Source organism: Pleurodeles waltl, chromosome 12, assembly GCF_031143425.1.
Source record: "Pleurodeles waltl isolate 20211129_DDA chromosome 12, aPleWal1.hap1.20221129, whole genome shotgun sequence".
Lineage (NCBI taxonomy): Eukaryota > Metazoa > Chordata > Amphibia > Caudata > Salamandridae > Pleurodeles > Pleurodeles waltl.
Window position 1 is genome coordinate 527,248,100 of NC_090451.1, and position 21,204 is coordinate 527,269,303.

General features: G+C 46.5%; 1 protein-coding gene across 2 annotated transcripts in view; it reads left to right on the plus strand.

Moving 5' to 3' along the window:
- The window catches only part of HYDIN (HYDIN axonemal central pair apparatus protein), a 2,122,366-nt gene that overhangs the window by 634,296 nt on the left and 1,466,866 nt on the right, over positions 1-21,204 (plus strand). For both annotated transcript variants that reach the window (XM_069217473.1, XM_069217472.1), the window contains one exon: positions 10,780-11,018. In XM_069217473.1, coding sequence (XP_069073574.1) covers positions 10,780-11,018 — 239 coding nt within the window. The remainder of the gene's footprint in view (positions 1-10,779; positions 11,019-21,204) is intronic.

Sequence of the window (21,204 nt, forward strand, 5' to 3'; positions counted from 1 at the left end):
ATTGAAGGGGAAGAGACATGATTTCGCCCAGTTAACACGCAAGTCAGAGAGGGTGGCAAATTGTTGCAGAATGACCGCAGCTTCAGGAGGGACGTTATCAATGTCTCTGAAATACAAAAGAAGATCGTCTGCATATAAAGATATGGTGTGTAGGCCGTCACCTAATGGGATGCTCATTGTTTCTCCTCTCCTGCGAAGTTCCACAGCCAGAGGCTCAATTGCCAAAGAAAACAGTAGCAGAGAGAGGGGGCAGCCCTGTCAAGTACCCCTGCCCACCCCAACCAGCTCAGAGATGATCATGCCGACCTTGACCCTGAACTGGGGCCAGGTATACAATAGTCTCACGATGCGTAGGAAATGTGATTCAAGACCAAAGCGCTGTAGCAACTCGAACAGGTAGGACCATTCCAAAGAGTCAAAGGCTTTCTCCAGATCAAGTACCAGACATCCTGCTCGAGGCCAATCCCACATTGAATATTCCATGACTCTAAATAGGCATCTGATGTTGTGAGAAGTGTCCCATGCTGGGACAAAGCTGTTCTGGTCCAGATGAACCAGCTGAGGGCCTGGGGTGCCGATCGCGTTGCCAGGGTCTTGGCCAAGATTTTGTTGTCAGTATTGAGCATCGCTAGTGGTCTGTAGGAGCCTAGTACTGACGGATCCCTGCTGGCTTTGGGGAGCGACACCAGCAGCGCCTCACGTTGCGAGGCAGGCAGGGATGCTGCCCGCAATGCTTCCTCATAAAGACAGAGAAGATTAGGAGCGAATGCTGCAGAGAAGGACTTATAAAAATCAGATGGGAGGCCATCTGGACCTGGTGTTTTGCCTACGGACAAGGCACGTATACTATCTTGCACTTCAGATAGTATCAGGGGCACTTCCAGTTCTCCTCGTTGATCATCTGTCAACCAGAGTAAAGTGATCAAAGAGAAACATTCATTGTTTTCCATCGGGCCTGTTGTCGCCGTGGAGCGGTAAAGTGTCCTATAGTGTCGAGTGAGCTCAGAATGGATTTCTTGGGGAGTGTGGAGCATACTCCCCATTGCTGAGCGGAGTTCCATAATAGTACTGTGGTCTTGATCTTGGCAAATGAGCCAGGCCAACTATTTGCCCGATCGGTAGGCAGGGGATGGGGTTTATATCAGTCATTCATTTCCGTGGCCCAGACTTCCAGAGGCTTGTCACTAGTTAGAGACGCTTTTTAGGGATGGATGTGGATGCGATCTTGCACCATGATCAATTCTTGGCAATCATGCTGGACCCTTAATATTGTTAATTAGATCAGAAACCTTGATTTGTATGGGTTGTAATCTAACGGTATTCTCGCTGGCTACATAGGTGTTTTCACCCTATATCACTGGTCTCATTCAATACTATGCCTATTTTCTTTTTTGTGGGATGCTCATCTTTAATGTCTGGGCATGCAGCACAATTTTCATGGATAGTGAAGATGACAAGGAGTTGACATTGTGTACCTTGAAATGACCTTACCTTTTCATAGCTTAGCAATAAACTACTGTATAAGCTCAACTTCTGTGTCCTTTCCCTTCCCACTTTCACTTTCACGTTCAGAAGAGAGGATGCATGAAAGAAAAAGGGCTGCAGGAGAGAGAGAGAGAGAGAGAGAGGAGAAGATAAGTAAAGGGTGGGAAGTATAAAATAATTGGGAGGTTGTGCAAACTCTGAGGAACCTCAAAATATGTTTTTTTATATGTGCTTTTTTTTTAGAAAAATCTGGGGGCAAGCCTTTGAGAACCAAGTGCCTGTGTCTGCACAGTAACACTGCTGGTGTGGAAATTATCCCCAGAAGGGCACAGGAGAGGATGCACTGCTGCCCTGAGTTCCCCACAAAGAGTCTGGTTGTTCTTGGTATGTGCACACATGACAATTACGCTTACGCTAAGGAACTATTGGTGCACACAATGCAATTCAGAGTTGGACTTTGTGCTCTAGAGGGGCACACCAAATAACCCCTGTGATTAGCCTGTCTACAGTGAGCTCAACATTCTGAGGGGGACAGACAATGGTGGCAGTGTCTGATTATATGTATACAGCATTTCTTTGCCTGTTCCCAGCACAGGAAGAGTTGCTTAATGGTCTCATGTTTTAAATGGTCTGCAAGTTAACTCCAACTGGGTCTTTCGCTTCTTCTGTGGGGGGAGGGGGTGGGGGCATGGACATTGCATGTATGTTTACAAATACATATGTGTAGTGGTATGTGTGTGGACTGTATTTACTCTGCTTCACTGTTTCAAATCAGTTTTTGATCTTGTGTGTATTTATATAGTGCTTACTACTCCTGACAAGGTATCAAATCGTTTTTTGGCGAGTAGCATGCTACTCCGGAACCCAAGAGGAATTAGTGGTGGATTAGTATAGGGAAATATGAGTACAGTATTAGTATTTGTTAATTTGAGCAGAGGATATGTCAGTTTGTTAGTTGGATTGATTAGAGTAATGGAGGGATAGAGGAGGGGAGAATCCAGAAGTGTTAATTGGGAGTTTATAGTAATAGGATGAGGCATGGGATGAGTAACGAAGAGATGGAAGAGGGAAGAGTCTATGGAAAGGGGTTAGGGAGATCATAGTAGCAGAAGATGTTTTGGATGAGTCAAAGGTGAGATAAGTGAGGGAGAATTTAGTAGGGTCGTTTGGGTGATCATAGTAATAAACTGAGGTTTGGGATGAGCTAGATGCGGTAGAGGAGGGAAGAGCTTGGGCAGGGTTATTTTGGAGATCAAAGTAGTAGAATAGGTTTAGGGTGAGTCATAGTGGGGATGGAGGATAGATTGATAGAGACCTAGGGTGATGGGGAGACAGTACAGCTTATGAGAGAGTAAATTGTACTATTTTCATTTAGTAATCTTTTTACATTTTTATTTATTTAATTGTATTTCTTTTTTTTCCCTAGTACAGTGGGACTAGAGTAATAAATAGATATGGAAATACATAGTAAGGGGATATATGTGTAAGGAATATAATGAGTATAATATGAGAAGTAAAGTTGTATTTTCTAAACACAGACTTCCAAGATTTGTAATATTTGATGTTAATCAATAAATGTACTCTTCTAACATTCATTTATCTTTCCTCAATTTTTCAGTAGTAAAATGCTTGCTGATAAATAGTTTAAATAACATTTGCTCTTTGTGATATACAAAAGTAAGCAAGAGTTCATAAGTATCTAATATAACAACGTATCTAGGAGCTTTGCAATTACCTGTGAACATGTTGAGCATATAATAATATACACATATATATGTATTTACACACACATATATACACACACACACACTCACACACACATATATACATTTAACTGTGAGTAAATATACATTTGTTAAACAGGCTTAAAGAGTATGTGTATAATTTATTATTATGAAATAGTAACTATACATATTTCTTAAAGAACTATGCATATCTAGAATCTACACATAATCAGATTATAAATATTTATCAAAACAGGCATATGCAGTCCATTGCTGTTTGGATATGGTGGTTATGAAGGAAAGAGCCAACTCTTGAGTAGTCTTCCGAAGACAAGATAGTTATCCGTGGAGCTTATATTTGGGGTTAATGAATTCCAGATGTGACAGGGTCTTCTCTCTTTTGGAGCCCTCCCATCCCCACCCAGCCAGAAGTAAAAGACCGAGGCCAGTGAAGGAGCCTCCCCAGGCTGTCCAATGTAACATACCTGTGGAACTTCCCACGGGTGCAATCTTTAGCCACTAGGTGGTACTACTGGCACATAAGACTTACAGCTTCTGTCTGGGCCAGCTGCACCTGCTGTGGCACGCTTCATAGGCAGTCGTGGATCAAGTGGAGATGCTCCATTCATTTTCCAACATGTGAGGAGAGCAATTACTCTTTGGGGGCCTCCACTCTCTGCACCAGTCATGGGCATAGGATTTGCTGTGTAGTGTCCTGCTGGACACGTTCTAGTGTTTGGCAAGTTCTGCCCACCCTACACCCATCCATCACCGGTGTCACTGATCAGGTGACCCTGCCAATAATTTTTGAAGGAGCCTGAGATTTTGTGCATGTCCAGCTGTAAGTGGAGAGGTTTGCTGTTGCAATGCAGTGGGAGTGGAATGCAAGAAGGCATGGCTCCAAGAAGGGATTTACAAAGGTGGGCCAAAATTGTCTTCAGCTTTTTAACTTAGCATGTGAACACCTGGAGCTTGACGGATCACTTGTCACACAGTGAAGCTATGCATGACTTAGTATTCAAGAAAGCTCCCAAAATTTGGAAGCATCTGAAAGGTTGAGAAGGCATTTGGACACGCTGACGGACAGTCCAAGGTCACAGTAAAGGTCTGTGTGCAGTGGTGTATTGGGCCAACTGCAATGTTAGTGCAGGTAAAGGAACCACTTCATGTCCCAGCCACCTCTGGGAACCCACTACCAAGGCAAGCCATTTTATGAATAATTTTGAGGCTGGAAGGCAACTTTCTGAACTAGCAATGGCTCCCAGCTACTTCAAATCATAGTGATGTGTGGCATTTCAGATGTATGGGGAAAGGAAAATGCACATCCTTCAAAAATCAACAAAACATGTTCTTCTTCTCCTGGAGTAACTGCAACACCTCTTGTCAAAAAACCATTTGGAAAGCCTTTTCGGAGAATGTAGATCTAGAACGAAGGGCCATTCTTTGCTGTTCACCATGAAGAACTAGGGGTAGAACCATGAATTACACTCCAAGTCTAGAGTGGACTCCAGGGCCTGTTTTTTTAGTCTTCAGTTGTATATGCGTCGTTACTGTGGTAGAATCGAAAGTGGTATCTAAAATACGTTTAGCATGTGCTTGAAGCAGACCCTTTCCAGTACCCATCGTGAATAGAAAGAAGAAATCCTGAGTGAGTTCTGCTATTTGAAATGGTTGCCACCTCTCTTCTGGGTTGCCACCTGGAAATTGTTGGTGTGATTGACTGCTGGGGGTAACTGAATACATGGTTGCATGTAATATAGCACCATCTGTGGTTCTTGTTACCATTGGCTTAGAAAGTTTCTACAGTAGGAAGGTAGACCTGTATCGCTAGTGTCCAAAAATGGAACCTCCGAACAATACTGAAAAGATAGTCTATATGCAATCTAAAGATGTTCTTGCTATTAAAGGGCATACCAGAATGCAATGCTGGACCTCTGTGCCAAAGGCAATATAGCAGAGCCATCCTTGAGGACCTAGTACCACCTGGCAGAACCCAGGGGTTGAAACATCCATCAGATTATCAAGGGCAGCAGCAGAAATTCTTTCACTCTTATGAAGGTTGCTCTTTCATCTTCTTTCTTGTTATTTGGTAACATGTTTAGATACTGAGCAGCCTCTCCAAATATGTTTGTTGAAACAGCAGACAACTACATACCGCACTGCTTTAATGGAAGAGTCAACTAAAGCAGTTCATTTTATGCCCTTCTAACTCAGTGGCACTTTGCAAGAGGGAAAGACTGATGGATGACCAGTAAGGGAACACAAGTCTATTGCTCCGGATCTCTATATTTCTTCTTAAGTCTTGGTATTATGGCAGGCACATAGACTGCTCTTTTTGTGATGACAATGGCCTCCTCCTCACAGATGACTGGTATGGACTTTCTCAGAGGTTCTTTGAAGTCATAAAGCACCCATTCTCAGTGACTGGTGACAGAAAGCTACAAGCATTTTGGTTCTTTGTCCACTTAGGAATGGAAATAGACTTGTTGGGAGGAGGTCCTGTAGAGTTACTAGCACACTATAAATGTAGACCCTTCAGAAGCTTGCCTTACTTTACATCAACTATATCTGTGTCTTTGTGGCTGACTGCAACCATTGGTGGCATTGGCATAGATGTGATAGGAAGAGGATTAGCCAGTGTGGCTGATGCTGGTTGCGACACTTCTGACATTGGTGGATGGCCTAGAGAAGACATTTGTGTTGGTTGGGACACTACTGCAAAAGCCTTGTAGCATTATATGTGGTTCTTTTATTAGAGCTACTGTAACTGACAACATTGGTTGATCTTAGTGCTCTTCATAGTATTCACCATAATATCTGTTAACGTATGAAGTCTTCAGCTCTGTTGGCAGTAGTCTTCAGGATAGAGGCACCACCTTGTCTCCTGTTCATGTTAGCTACCAGTTCAACCCAACCTTATGTGAAATATATTAAGGTAAGACGTTGTTTAAAAGGGTGCTATTGCTGTAACATTACTACTTCAGTATCGAGAAGTTGTGGTGCATGTGTTTGAGAGAGGAGTGGGGGTAAACTGAGAAATTTTACTAGACAGCCTGTTCCCTCGAAAGAGGACTTGTATCGCTATTGTACTTGAATAGATCTTTAGGCCAACATTGGCAGGTGGAACTTTGATGGGAGTGGATACGGGCATTGTTAATGGAAAGATCTTTCCAGACAACGGGGATGTTGTTTTCCGTGTGACTGCTGGTGCTGCGTTAATAGTGTAGACAGCAGCAACTTGTTTGTCAATGGTACACTGGAGAAACTAATGGAGGCAAGGATCATCATGAACATGGATGACAATGGTGCCCTCAACAATGATTCTGACGTTCCCTTTGAATTTACAGGCACCTCAAAAGGCACTTTTCTCGGACTGGAGAACATCTTGTCTGATGTATATATATTTGTTTTTAGAAAGCTTTTTACGAAGTCCTCCAGAAGTTAACAGACTCCTGAGATCAGGGCAATTGATTAGAAACATTACCTCCCAGGAGTGGACGCTTCAGGAATTTATTTTTAAACCTTAGGAGCGGTACCCTGTGCAGATTCAAAACCTCAAAAGTCGCCCCTTACAGTCATTCGGCATTTTGGAAGACGATTTCATAAAGTTTGCAATCTTTTAGCCTATACATGGGAAAGAGGCGCACTATATGTGTTCACATTGACACTCCTGATTATAACCTTTTCTGCCCAGAAACGACACAAGGCTGGTAAAACAAGACTTCTTCGGAGAGTCATCCATCTCAGTAGGTCCAAAATTCAAACATTCACAAGATCAATAACCAAGAGCAGCGATCCAAGCTACGTGAAAAGCTACATAACTTGGAATATAGGTAAAAATCCAGATAAAGAAAACAGAACTTTAACATGACACCCTTCCACAAGACGTATGGTGGACAATCTACAATGAAGTGGCCTCTAGAGGGGAGTAGAATATGGGAGAAATTGTTGCACTACTTGAGAAAACTTGCTTTAGATTGTCAGTGGGTTTCATACTTTACTATGGGGGCTCCCAGGTCAATAGGACAATGATTTTCATGCTCATCTAATTGTCAGAGAGTTTTGTATTGTAAAGGTGCAGTATACCGCATAAAAGAAAGTGTTCAGACATGTTTTTTTACTTGTATTGTACAGAAAACCAATCTTGAAAAATTAGAAATCAAAGGGTGGGATACTGTATGGGATCAGTACTTCATATTGTGTCTCAAATTTCACGGAACTTTATTTTTTTTGGAATGCTAGAATTTAAAAATGTATCCATAAAGAAGAAACACACTGCATACGTATACGTTTTAAAATACCCAGAAGCTATTACCTGCTACTGCGACATAACAGAGGTATCAATGCAACGTTTTATTTTACTGCCCACTTTTTTCATTTGTTCAAATCGAGCAAAGGGCACCGATTGTAGCAGCAGGTTGCTTGTCCAGTGTCCATATACAAGCCAAGGCAAACTTTGTATGTAAGTAGTACCTAAGCTAGAGGTCGAAGAAGTAGGGGTAATGCCAGACAGCAGTGTTAATTGTAGGATTCCTCTAATGCGTTCCTGGGGAATGGACCGTTGCTAGGCTGTGGAGGATAGGAGACTGAGAGCCAGTTGGAAATGTGGGGACTGCCCTTTGCCCCTTCCTACTCAATTATTCCCCAGCGGCTGTGCATCCAAAAGGCAGAGAGGTGACTGAGTTGGGAAGCCTATCCCTCTTTTGTACTTCAGTTTTGGGGTCCTCTGACAGGGACTCCATGTCCCACCCCTCCTTCTTTCTGACACAGGAGGGCAGACTGTGGTTAGACCAGTTTGGGAGGATTATGCAAAAATCAGGAATTGCATGAAACATACTCCAGAGCTGAAGCTTTGTAATATACACACTCTGTTTGCAAACTTCACGCAAGTACCAGTAAAAAAACAAAACCCAGTCATTGTGCCAAGATTTCTCATTAACCAGAGTCCGGGTTTTCACACCTTTGGAGACTGAGAAAGATACTTGAGCTCCAAGGATAAGATATGGTGATACCCCTCCACAAAGGAAAGGCCCCCTAGTAGATGAAGCCTTGAAGGCTCTGCACAGCCATTGGATATTGGCTCGCAGTAGGCCAGGAAACATGCACCACCAGGAACTTTGAGAGGCTAATACCTCTCCCTCCGGACAATGCTCTTGTCATGACACCTGTGCCGCCGGTAGCATGGTACTATACACGTTGATCCAAGGGGCGTGGCCATCGCAGGTACCAGAAACTAGAACATGCACTAAACAGGTGAAGTTGCTTCCTCTGTCTTGATTGTTAGATAATTGTTTGAGTTCTGAGTCTCTAACCCACACCAACTCCCTGCTAAGTTTTGGGTGCTCGACCTCCCTACCTTAAGATTTTTTTCCTAGAATTTAGAATTTTATTGACTGTTAGGTTAATTAAAAATCGTTACATTAAAAACAAAAATATATACATGCACCCCCCGGGCCCAACCCTCATAATACAAAGAAGTTAACGAATCAACCCTATTTCCACATTTCACTTATTAACTCTTTGATCTCTTAAAAAGCTTCTCCCCCTTGCTGGCTTCCCTCTTTAGGATTAAATGGCAGAGGGGACCGCCTTTAGGGATTGCCGTGCATGATGTAGGAATGATCCCCGATGATAGCGTACTTAAGCCATTGATGACAATAGCACTAGTCCCATTATTGCACTCAGTTACTCCTCCAAGTACAGGCCTTAAATGGGCCTTCAGTAGGTAATACAGTCCCATTCTTACACTCAATATTACCCTTCCAGATACCGGCCCAAAATGGACCTTCGTTGTCACCCTTAGGGAAGAATCATACTTAAACCCAAAAACAGGTTTCCATAAATATTGCGCACGTCCTTTTATTGCACTAAACGTCATATGGCACCCTAAATAGTCTAGTGCATGCCGTGCCCGCAATGGGCCCTTGAGATCGAGTAAAGCTGAATCATAGGGGAATATTGCACTACCCTGCAAGTTAAGTGGTGTGAGGAGGTACTTGGTGCTCATATTTAGTGATGTACAGCACCAGGGTATCAACAGTAGAATGTTCTTGTTAAAGGCTGAGTCCCAGCAACACCTGATTTCAAGGGGAAGCCCCGAATATTTCTCACAAACTCACATGAGTTTAAGCGTGCAAACATACTGGTACATATTTGGTCCTAAAAATCATAGATAAAATCAGACAGCACACAAGCAAACAAAAATAGATGTTCCCTATATTGTTAGTGTTAGCCTGGTTTTAAGCATCAGCCCAAATCATAGAGGAATAGAACATACGTTTGAACAAAATGCTAGATAAAATAGGTAGATTATATTTGTTTCAGTTCACATCAGAGTGCTTACATAAAGGCTATTCTGTTATTAGGTTTCATGTTTCTTTGTTATGGTATTTTCTTCCATCAAGGTTCCTGACCTGATTTTTATTGACAGCCAGTACGTGTGTTGGCCTCTCTCAGCGTGCAGGCCCAAGACTTTTTCAAGGCTTGATGTTTTCACAGCCATAAGTATCGCATATGTTCTAGTAAGGTTGGTATCCTTTCTGGCAGTCGTTTTTCAGTCTTAGTGCAGTCTGTTCCCGCAGTGGTTATTCTAAGTTTTTGTCCATGGTCCGAGGGGCCCCTTTAGTCTCTTCTAATTCAAGCCCAAAAGACAGACAGGTGGATGATTGGACAGAAAGAAGAAAGGGCTGGTATTTTGGATGCAGGTTTACTGTCCTTACTATGTAGACATATTTTTGATTAAATCTAATTTAAAGTAGTCGATTCTTGACTTCTTGGTAGATAAATCACTGTTATTGGGTGATGGAATAATTCAGTCTCCACACCAATTCAAGGACTTCATACAGGACTCTCCGCACACCAGTTCCCTCCTTTGCCTCTATGCTGTAGTCATACATAAATCGCACTACAATTTTATACTTTCATGTGTTTAATATTGAGAAATTACGCTTAATCCTTCCATCTACATACAACAAGCGCTATGTACCAAAGTCTCAAGGTTATTTGACCATATCCATATGCATGGTTACACTTTTCAGTGGTTATACAGATACCAAATCACAATGCTTCGGAAAGCAGTAGTAGTCCTTTCTGTGCACACTATTTTTTGAAATAATTTGTGAATTTCTTTTGTCAAGCTAAAACATGCTCACATTTTCACATAAAAAAATACGCAAAACCATTGTGAATGCACTGACGAGCTGTTTAATCGCATGCCTGCATAAACTGTTATGAGGACATATGTATGTTGAAAGCAGTGTTGCATCATTCTATTTGCAGTTAACGCCTTTGAGGATTTTTGTTAATGACTGTAATTGTAGTACCCTTTCTCTTCTATATTCTTTACAGGGACCTCTAGTTGTTGACATTAATACAACTACACTTACATTTGCAATGAAAGGCTTGGTCATAAACCCAGAGTCTGGAGGGCATCAGAGAGTAGGGGAAATGCTTTTGTTTAAATCCGTATAGAATGAAGACAATTTTGGCAATGTGTCAACGTATACTGAGGTGGTTTGTTATCTAGTTCTTTCGTACCAAACCCTCTCACGAATTTAATTGTGTGTTTCAGGTGCGCAGTCGTTCACAATGGCGGATTGAGCCCAGTGAAGGAGTGGTTCCCCCAGAAGCTAATGTGGCATTGACTTTAGTTGCCAATTTGGATGACACTCTGAGGTTTCAGGACAAAGTATGTCTGGCAATTGAGAACAGCAATGTCTACACTGTCCCTGTCCAGGCCACCGGAACAGGGACCACTATTACTACAGACAGACTCTTTGCCCCAGTTCTCAACCTTGGGTCACACTTCAGGTAGATAACCACATCAATATGCTGTATTCCCAAGAGCTTTTTTAATATGAGTACAGTGACATGTCTTTTCTTGGTGCTAATGGTGGGCTGACAGTGAACAGATGTACAATATTTTGCGGAAGTAGAATGCAGACAAAGGGGGTGACCCGCCGCCCGCCAAGCGGGAACCGCCAGAAGACCGTACTGCGGTCGAAAGACCGCGGCGGTCATTCTGGGTTTCCACTGGGCTGGCGGGCGACCGCCAAAAGGCCGCCCGCCATCCCAGTGGGAAACAGCCTTCCCACGAGGACGCCGGCTCAGAATTGAGCCGGCGGAGTGGGAAGGTGCGACGGGTGCAGTGGCACCCGTCGCGTATTTCAGTGTCTGCATAGCAGACACTGAAATACTTTGTGGGGCCCTCTTACGGGGGCCCCTGCAGTGCCCATGCCATTGGCCTGGGCACTGCAGGGGCCCCCAGGGGCCCCACGGCCCCCCCTACCGCCATCCTGTTCCTGGCGGGAGACCCGCCAGGAACAGGATGGCGGTAGGGGGTGTCAGAATCGCCATGGCGGCAGAGCGCGCTCCGCCGCCATGGAGGATTCTCAAGGGCAGCGGAAAGTCGGCGGTACACCGCCGACTTTACGTTTCTGGCCGTGGCTGAACCGCCGCGGTCAGAATGCCCAGCGGTGCACCGCCAGCCTGTTGGCGGTGCTACCGCCAACCTCCGCCATGGCGGTAATTACCGCCAGGGTCAGAATGACCCCCAAAGTTTTAGAAACTGTAGGCCTTATTTAGAGTTTGGTGAACGGGATGCTTACAGTTGTGGAGACTCTCCTGTCTCTGCCGTATTACAAGTGCATTAGACTCTATGGTGGACGGGATGTTGCCACATTTCGAAAGATCATTCTGCTTGCATATTGACAAGCTCTAAAATAAAAGCCCAGTGCTTTATCTGAAAACACAGATGGCGAATGTATCAGGTACTTGGCAGGTGCATTAATTTATAAAGCTGTTTTAAAACTCTAGCATAATGTAGTTTCAAATGGGAAATCTTTCTGTGATCCACCAACAAATGTATGAAGATGAATGTAAACGTTATCTTTTTTTTTTTTTTCCAACCAATCTTTCAATTGACATAGAAAAGAAAACAAACAAAGCATAACTGAGCACTGCCATATGTTGTGATCTTATTAACATAGACGCTACAGACCACACCACTCCCTGGAAACCGGATCTTATGGTCAGTTTCCTAGGGTATACCAGGGCCTCCGTCCAGTTGCCATCTTCCAGATCCCCCACATCTGCAACCCATCACTCTCAGTAGTGTCAGTGCGTCCGGTGTATTATTAAGCAGTTTTGATGTCAGCGATATGGCTGTGCACAGCATGTGTTCACCAAGTTGTCTTTCCTCTAGGGGCGATGACTCCAGGCGCACTGTGCCTTTTAGCAGTGCCGCTCGGAGGGCCTGGCGGACCTGTATATAGTGGTATGTTTCAGTGGGCACCAGCTGATAGTCTCATTGTATATCTATAAGGGGGATGACATCTCCTTGGTGCCACAAATCACCCACTCAGGAGAGTCCAATGAAGTCCCATTTGCCCAAACCTGGTAAGCATCTCCGTGTACCCAGCACTGTAGCATCCGACGGGGGTGAGGTGGAGGGCGGGTGGGGGTAGCCTGAGTAATCTTCCCTTTTCATCTCAAGGCCTGCGTGGCCTTGTGCCAGAGGCTTACCACCATCGCCCCAAGATATCCGCCTGGCTGCACAACCAACCTATCTAGCCAGAAGGCAGGTTCCTCCGTGGAGTGAAATACCCATCCATTAATGGTGGTCAAATGTGCTGCCTAGTAATATTTTTGGATGTCTGGTAGTGCCTCGCCCCTGTCATACCATCCTCTCGTCAACTTGTGTTGCGCTGTCTGTGCTGGGCCTCCTTCCCAGAGCAGCTCCCCAATCTGACTCTCGAATTTCTTAAAGTATGAATTACGGATGGGATATGGAGAATTTTGCAAGAGACAGAGAAAGCGGGGAAGGGACATCACTTTAAACAGTGCCACTCTGCCCAGGAGTGACAATGGGAGAGACCACCAGTGTTGGATGTAAAACTTCAACCTCTGCAGTTGGTTACAGACCCCCCCCCACCCAGCCCAACTGCTCTGTTTATGGTGTCTCGAGCATGACTCAAAGTCATGCTCGGAGTGCCTGGCCATGTTGCCGAAGGTGTTGAGGGAGCGGTTCTTAAAGCTGCTTGTGCCCGGCGGTCGACACCGTTTAGCATGACTTCTCGGAGGTCTTGGTCCCTATCAAGGAGAATGGCGCGGGACCGCTCAAGGAGCCCTAAGTCCTCTTCATCCCATTCCAAGCCATTGGGACACTCGGGGAAGAGACTTAAGAAACTCAAGAAGTCAAAGCATGCTTCAACCTCTCCCCATCCATCAGTTGACGTGCCGACTTTGGAACATCACGTTCCAGGCATGGTTCCGCAGAGCCGTTGCCAGGTTTGACTTCGTGCCTCCCCCCATTTTGTGGAGCCGGAGACACTTCTACTCAGATATAGGATTTTTATGAGTCCATGTGCTGGCTATTTAAGAGGGCCAACCCCTCCAGAGCACCTTCAGGGCCCCACGGGGTCAAAGGAGGCCCCATCAGGTTTCGTGCCGATGGCTCTGGCCTCAGCTCTGAAGGGGTCTCATGGATCCGATCTCAGATCGGGACTGGTGTCGGTCATGCAAATGCAATCTTCTCTGGCACCCACTGGCAGTGCCAGTCCCATTCTGATCCCTGAAGACACAGAACGACGTCGCTCAACTCTGGCACTGACAGGACCCATTGTTCTTAGGTTGTTGACTGAGCATTTATGTGAACAGCCAGGCTTGGGGTAAGAATGGGAGGGGTCACTGGACCCTTTAGAACACCAGATGGGCACCCCAACATCTATGGTTGGTATAAGGAACTGGGAGATGCCAGTGGACTGGGCACATCTCCAGATATTGGTTTGCTTTCTCCCCCTACCTTGGCTATGGAGGAGAGAGCATCACATGCAATGGTGGTGAAGAGGGCACCTGGTTCAAGCCTATCACAGGGGCTCCTGTGAATAGGACATTTGCCTGCCATCATTGCCCCATCCCACTCCAGATTTCCTCACTTTAAACAGTGCCACTCTGCCCAGGAGTGACAATGGGAGAGACCACCAGTGTTGGATGTAAAACTTCAACCTCTGCAGTTGGTTACAGAAAGGGAATATATGTGTAAGGAATATAATAATGGATATAGGGGGTCATTCTGACCCTGGCGGTCGGTGACCGCCAGTGTCACCGACCACGGGAGCACCGCCAACAGGCTGGCGGTGCTCCGTCGAGCATTCTGACCGCGGTGGTTCAGCCGCGGTCAGAAACGGAAAGTCGGCGGTCTCCCGCCGACTTTCCGCTGCTCGGGAGAATCCTCCATGGCGGCGGAGCGCGCTCCGCCGCCATGGGGATTCTGACACCCCCTACCGCCATCCTGTTCCTGGCGGGTCTCCCGCCAGGAACAGGATGGCGTAGGGGGTGCCGCGGGGCCCCTGCAGTGCCCATGCCAATGGCATGGGCACTGCAGGGGCCCCCGTAAGAGGGCCCCACAAAGTATTTCAGTGTCTGGAAAGCAGACACTGAAATACGCGACGGGTGCAACTGCACCCGTCGCACCTTCCCACTACGCCGGCTCCATTCGGAGCCGGCGTCCTCGTGGGAAGGTAGATTTGCCCTGGGCTGGCAGGCGGCCTTTTGGCGGCCGCCCGCCAGCCCAGGGCAAATCTCAAAATACCCTCAGCGGTCTTGTGACCGCGGAGCGGTATTTTGTCGGGGGAACATTGGCGGGCGGCCTCCGCCGCCCGCCAATGTTGGAATCACCCCCATAATGTTTTGAGATTTAAAGTTGCAATGTATAAACACAGACTTTCAAGATTTGCAATTTTTGAAGTTAATTTAATTGTGTACCTTTCTAACATTATTTTATCTTTCCTCAGTATTTCAGTAGCAAAATGCTCAAAGATAAATAGTTAAGATAAAATTTCCTCATTTTGATAGATAAAATAAAAACAGTTAATCGTAAGTATCTAAATATAACAACTTAGCTAGGAACCATACAATGACCTATAAACATGTTAAGCATAGAATAATATACACATATATGTATATTTGACTCTCTCTCACTCTCACTCTCACTCTCTCTCGTCATTATGCACATAATGCCCAGAAACTCAGTGCCCAAGTCTAGCACTTCACTCACGGTTTGCTGGATTTCTTATCAGAATATACATTTGGAGTATTGTGCTATCCTCGTTCAAACAGAATAAGGGACAGCAGGTGCTGATCAGTATAATATCTGATCTTGCTGCCATTTTTTTCACGTGCCAATTGGGGCAGAGGCGGAAAAGGTTTTTCATCATTCAGAGTGTGTTGAGTGAAGGAGTCAATGGCGAATCGCCGAGGCCAATCTAGGTCCGAGGCTGGGCAGAATTTTTAAAGTAAGTGATCGGCAAGTTCTTTTAAAGTTTCCAGTCGGTGGATGATGCATATTCATCATTGAAGGGTCAGTGAAACTGCATCAATGCTTTGATCCTTGAGCTCCGAAGGAGACGTCCAAACCTGATGGCTGAAAAAAAACAGTCTAACAAAGGAGCCGATGACCATGCACAATACAGGCTATAGGAGGAGTCACTAAACCTCGTCACTCAAAAGGCCTTTCTAACAAAGACAGCTTGCAACGTCTGAGCCCAACACTAGATGACCGGAGTATGCAAAGCATATGTATCTATGCTAAGTCTCTGTGCCTGCCCCAGTGTTAAGAATGAAACAGGTGTGCGCCGTGGCCATGCCAGATGGCTGACAGAACGCATTCCAAACAGCTCAGAGGCCACCCCGCTGAAATCTTGAATAGTCCTGTGGCTGCGGTGCACAAACAAATTAGCGGATTACAGGACCACCTCCGTACATTTATTTTGGAGGAGTGGGCCACCTATAGGCACGGTCCAGAGAAGGAGTTGGCCCTGGAGGGCACGGACTGGTTGGTGGTGGCCCCGTGGAGGGCTGGACCTGTGAGCCACTGAAGCGGAGTGCTGGCTTGCCTGCCAGAGGTCAGAGCCCGCAGAGGTAGCAGCCTGCACAACCGCCTCATTGGAGATGGTACTACAGGGGCTGCTTGCAGGGCACAATTAATCACCTCCCCCCTTTGACCGGACCGTGAGGTATTCTACTGCCTTGTCTTACAGAAAGGCAGACTCCGCAAATTATTAGTGTTGTAAGTCAGTAGAGAAATAACTTTCTGTGGGAGGATGTTGTATGAAGCATTTGCATGATAGAGGCCCCCATGTAATGTATTTTCATGCACTCTTACAGTGACCAAGGAATTATATCTGCCATACTCAACAAGGCTTCAAGCACAAATTCAAACACCCACAATAGCTCAGTTTAACAAATTGTGCAGCAGATCCAGCGAGATGCCACCCCTGCCTGCCCCCTACCCCACCCCCACCCCCACCCACGTGTTTGGAGGACCAGGAGTAACAAATCAGACTACAGACGCCCACATATGCAAAGACTTCAGCAAGAAGAAAGAGTGCAGTAGGCCAGGGTATTTATTTATGCTCTTTTAGTAACTCAGGTTAGACAAAGTTATTTATAAACTTGGTCCCACGAAGCAACTACACCACAGTCTACTTGGTAGCCAGAAATATAACTTCTACCCCTAAAAGTACCTTTGGCCAGTCATTTTATTCATAGTGATGGGATATAAGTATGTCTTTAATGCTAGGTCTCTTACAAAGCAAGTGTGGGTCTAGATGGGATTGCCAGGTTCTTTGCCAAGCCCTAGACCTAAAACTAGAGCTCATGTCCTTTAAAAGCCTGTACCGGATGCCTGTCTTGGCCTGTTTTGATGTCAAGAGTCTGTGCATTGCCCGAGGAGCAGTGCTTAATCAATGATCTTTGAAAAAATAATTCGATTTTTTTCACAGAATAAAAGGTCTAGTGGATCAAATGTATTCTTTAAAACTCTAATAAAACAATGTTTGGGGGCTGCAAGTTGGCGCCCTCTCTCTCATATATAATAAGAGAGACAGAATATCACATAAAATACAAGATAATAATAAAAAAAAACTCTTCAAGTGATTGCACTGAAAGACACCTGGGGTATTTCCATTCCAAGTTGCTTGCTGTACCACTGGATTTAAGATAGCCTGACTGATGAGGGATGATACCCCGAAACCTGGCCCAGGATGCTTAATTTCAGTCCAGGAAGGACTTGGCATGGCAGTTCAGGCTGGGCTGTTCCCATGGGGAGCAGGGTCAAGACTGATTTGCATATGACTGGGTCCAAACTGGGGTGCCTTGTTGAGCAAAAGAACAATGGATGTAACCAAGATCTGTGGCAAGAGGTGTGTGCTTCAAATGTTTCAGTTCTCCGCTTACCATCTCTGTGCGTAGCACCACCCTCACACATCTCTGTGCCACTTTATCTGTAAAGTTCCTTTCTCTGCAAGTTCGAGCTACAAATTGTCTTTGACAACTTTTAGCTCACTACAGAGCACACTGGAATAGCCATAAACGAGGTTTGTGCAATGAAACCTTTAAGGAGCCTATCACTGATGCACACTGCACAACTGCATAGAAACCGAAGTTTAATATTGAAGCCCATAAGCAAATATTTCACACTGGATCTTAGCTGGTGCCCAGCATTGCACATAGGTTGGCATACCACTGCGTACTTCCAGCATACACCTTCGCAGCCTGCTGGGAGAGAAAGATACGTTCTCACCAGATTGTGGTCTATCACTGCACTTGGCACCAGTGGAATGTATTTTGTTTGAAAGGCAAAACCTCGGTGCTTGTAATTTACAGAATATCATGGCAGGAAGGCATCCACATATTGTTAGAATCTGATGTTGACTTTACAATGTCTAGGTTTGCTGAAACAGGTGTGGCACAGCACGGGCTAAATGTGCACGCTTAAGACCAGTCATTGCTGCCTCAAAGGTTAAACATCTGAAACTGCCCCTATCATATATGTTCCTACATGTGTAAATGTAGATTTGGACGCCTATTCATGAGCCTTCTTTTCCAGTACATATCTGTTATTAAGCGGGGTCTTGTGTGAGTCACAGTTTGTTGTGTGTGGGCATCTTATCTTACTAATGGATTGAAATTCGCACTTCCTCGAAAGTGAAGATATAGCGTGGATTACTGGTGCCGGCATTGATGAACAGAACAATATATCTGATAGAGACTTCTAGTTGCAGATTCCTTACCTTAGAATTTTCCCCCAGGCGTCAGACTGGATCCGGAGATTTTTTCTTCAAGCAATACCCTTGCGAGGCAGTAGGTGGCACTGGTCGACTCCATAGGCGTCGTGGTCGCCGTGGTGATGTTGGGAGTAGTACATGGATGCCGCCCTTTTCCAGTGACGTCAGTTCTTTTCTTTCTGCGCCACGCGATGATTCGAGCAAGAGCTACCCTCGGCTATTTTTTGGCCAAATTTGACCGTTTTGTCGAACTTTTTTGGTCAGAGGAGGCCCATGCTATTGTCTCCCAAGCAGTCAAAGATGGGAGAGACGCGGCAAAGTTCACAATCCGTTGTGGGCTGGATACGACTGACTCTCTGGGCAGATCGGTTGCAACGACAGTGGCCTTACGGCGCCATGCCTGGTTATGTACTTCTGGCTTCTCGGGGGATGTCCAACAGTCTCTCATGGACATGCCCTTTGATGGCACCTGTCTCTTCGGAGACAAAGCGGACTCGGCCTTGGAGAGGCTCAAGGAGTCTCGGGCTACGGCTCGGTCCCTTGGCCTTTCTGCCACCACACGCCCACCACAGTCCGCTTTTCGTCCCTTTCGTGGCCATGGAAGGGGCGCCCTGTCGCGTACTCATCCCAGCCACTGGGCCATGCACGCTGGGCAGCCTCTGCGTGGCCGCGGAATCCCACATGGTCGTGGGACAGGGAACCAGAGGTCCAGTCCACCTCTGCCCCCGCAGCAGCCTCCAAACCTTCCTAGTCCGTCCCCTCACTCCCGTCCAGTAGGTGGCAGAATCCGCCATCACCTGCCCCACTGGGAACATATAACCATGGACGGGTGGGTTTTGCAAATAATTCAGAAGGGCTACTCTCTTTCGAATCTGCACCACCACACATGCCACCATCCTTTCATCCCCTTTCGGAGGATCATTTGGTGCTTCTCCGCCAGGAAGTCGCGCCTCTTTTGGCCAAGGGAGCTATAGAAAGGGTCCCTGTGCCAGAAGTAGGTCGCGGTTGTTATTCCCACTACTTTCTGATACCAAAGAAGGACAAAGGCTTGCACCCTATCCTAGATCTTCGGGACCTGACTACTTCCTCAAGAAGGAGAAGTTCAAAATGCTCACCCTGGCTCAGGTTCTGTCTGCCTTGGACCCAGGAGACTGGATGGTAGCGTTGGACTTGCAGGACGCTTATTTCCACATCCCCATCCTGCCTGCCCATAGACGTTACCTTCGATTCGTGATAGGTCACGAGCACTTTCAGTTTACCGTGCTCCCTTTTGGCCTTACCAGTGCCCCTCGGGTGTTCACGAAAGTGATGGCGTGGTTGCAGCTCATCTGCGCAGGTTAGGGGTCTCAGTCTTCCCCTACCTAGACGACTGGCTGTTGAAGGCACCTTTGCCCCAGACAGTGGTCTCACACCCCCAGACTACAGCGAACCTCCTGCACCAGCTGGGGTTCACTATCAACGTGCTGAAGTCACACCTGACTCCCTCTCAGACGCTCCCTTTCATCGGGGCAGTTCTGGACACAGTGCGGTTTATGGCTTATCCTCCCCAAAAGCGAGTTCAAGACCTTCAGGCTATGATTCCAATCTTTCAGCCTTGGTCTTGGGTTTCGGTGAGACAGACTCTGAGCCTGCTGGGCCTCTTGGCCTACTGCATCCTGCTAGTAACACATGCCAGGTGGCATATGCGGGCTCTGCAGTGGGACCTGAAGTTCCAATGGGCGCAGCATCAGGGGAATCTCCGACATCGTCCAGATCTGGGAGGGGGCTGCGAAAGACCTGCATTGGTGGCTTTCGAATCCCAGTTGGGTCACTGGCAGATCCCTCTCCCTTCCCCAACCAGATCTCTCTATAGTGACAGATGCGTCACTTCTGGGTTGGGGCGGCCACATGGGAGAGGCGGAGATCAGAGGCCTCTGGTCTCCGGCGGAGTCGGGACTCCACATAAATATGCTGGAGCTCCGAGCGATCAGACTTGCGTTGAAAGCATTTGTTCCCTTTCTCAAAGGGACAGTGGTGCAGGTGTTCACGGACAACACTACTGCCATGTGGTACTAATACAAACAAGGCGGGGTAGGGTCCTGGACCCTATGTCAGGAGGCACTACGCCTCTGGACATGGCTGGAACATCAGGGCATTACCCTGATGTTTCAACATCTGGCGGGCTCTCTCAACGCCAGAGCAGACGAACTCAGCCGCCGACGCACTGTCGATCACGAATGGCACCTCCATCCGGAGGTGGCGCAAGGTCTCTTTCTGAAGTGGTGAGAGCATTGGTTAGATCTGTTTGCCTCTGCAGAGAACGCGCAATGTCAGCTATTTTCCGCCTTGGAGTTTCCAATGCGGCACTTGCTCAGAGACGCTTTTTGCCTCGAGTGGAACTCCGGCCTCCTTTACGCCTTCCCGCCTATCCCTCTTCGGCCCAGAGTTCTCAAGAAAATCAAGAGCGACCGGGCCCAAGTTATCTTGGTGGCTCTGGACTGGGCTCGAAGAGTGTGGTATCCAGAGCTATTGAGCATGTCCATTGATCATCCACTAAGGCTGCCTCTTCGGGCGGATCTTCTGTCACAGCAGCAGGGGGCGGTCCGCCACCCGAACCTGTCCAACCTCCGCCTTCATGCGTGGAGATTGAGTGGCAACAGTTGACAGCATTTGCCCTTCCAACCGAAGTCTGCAATGTTATCTTGGCAGCCATGCGTCTATCGACTAAAACTGTATACGCCTGTTGTTGGAATAAATTTGTGGCATGGTGCACCAACAAATCTGTTGACCCCCTTTCTGCCCCTCTTTCAGAGGTTCTTCTATTCATTCTTTCCTTAGCCCAGCAGGGCTCTGCATTGGGCACCCTTACGGGGTATCTGTCTGCAATTTCCGCCTTTCTTAGGCTTCCTGATCAGCCCTCACTCTTTAAATCTCCTCTTGTGAGTAGGTTC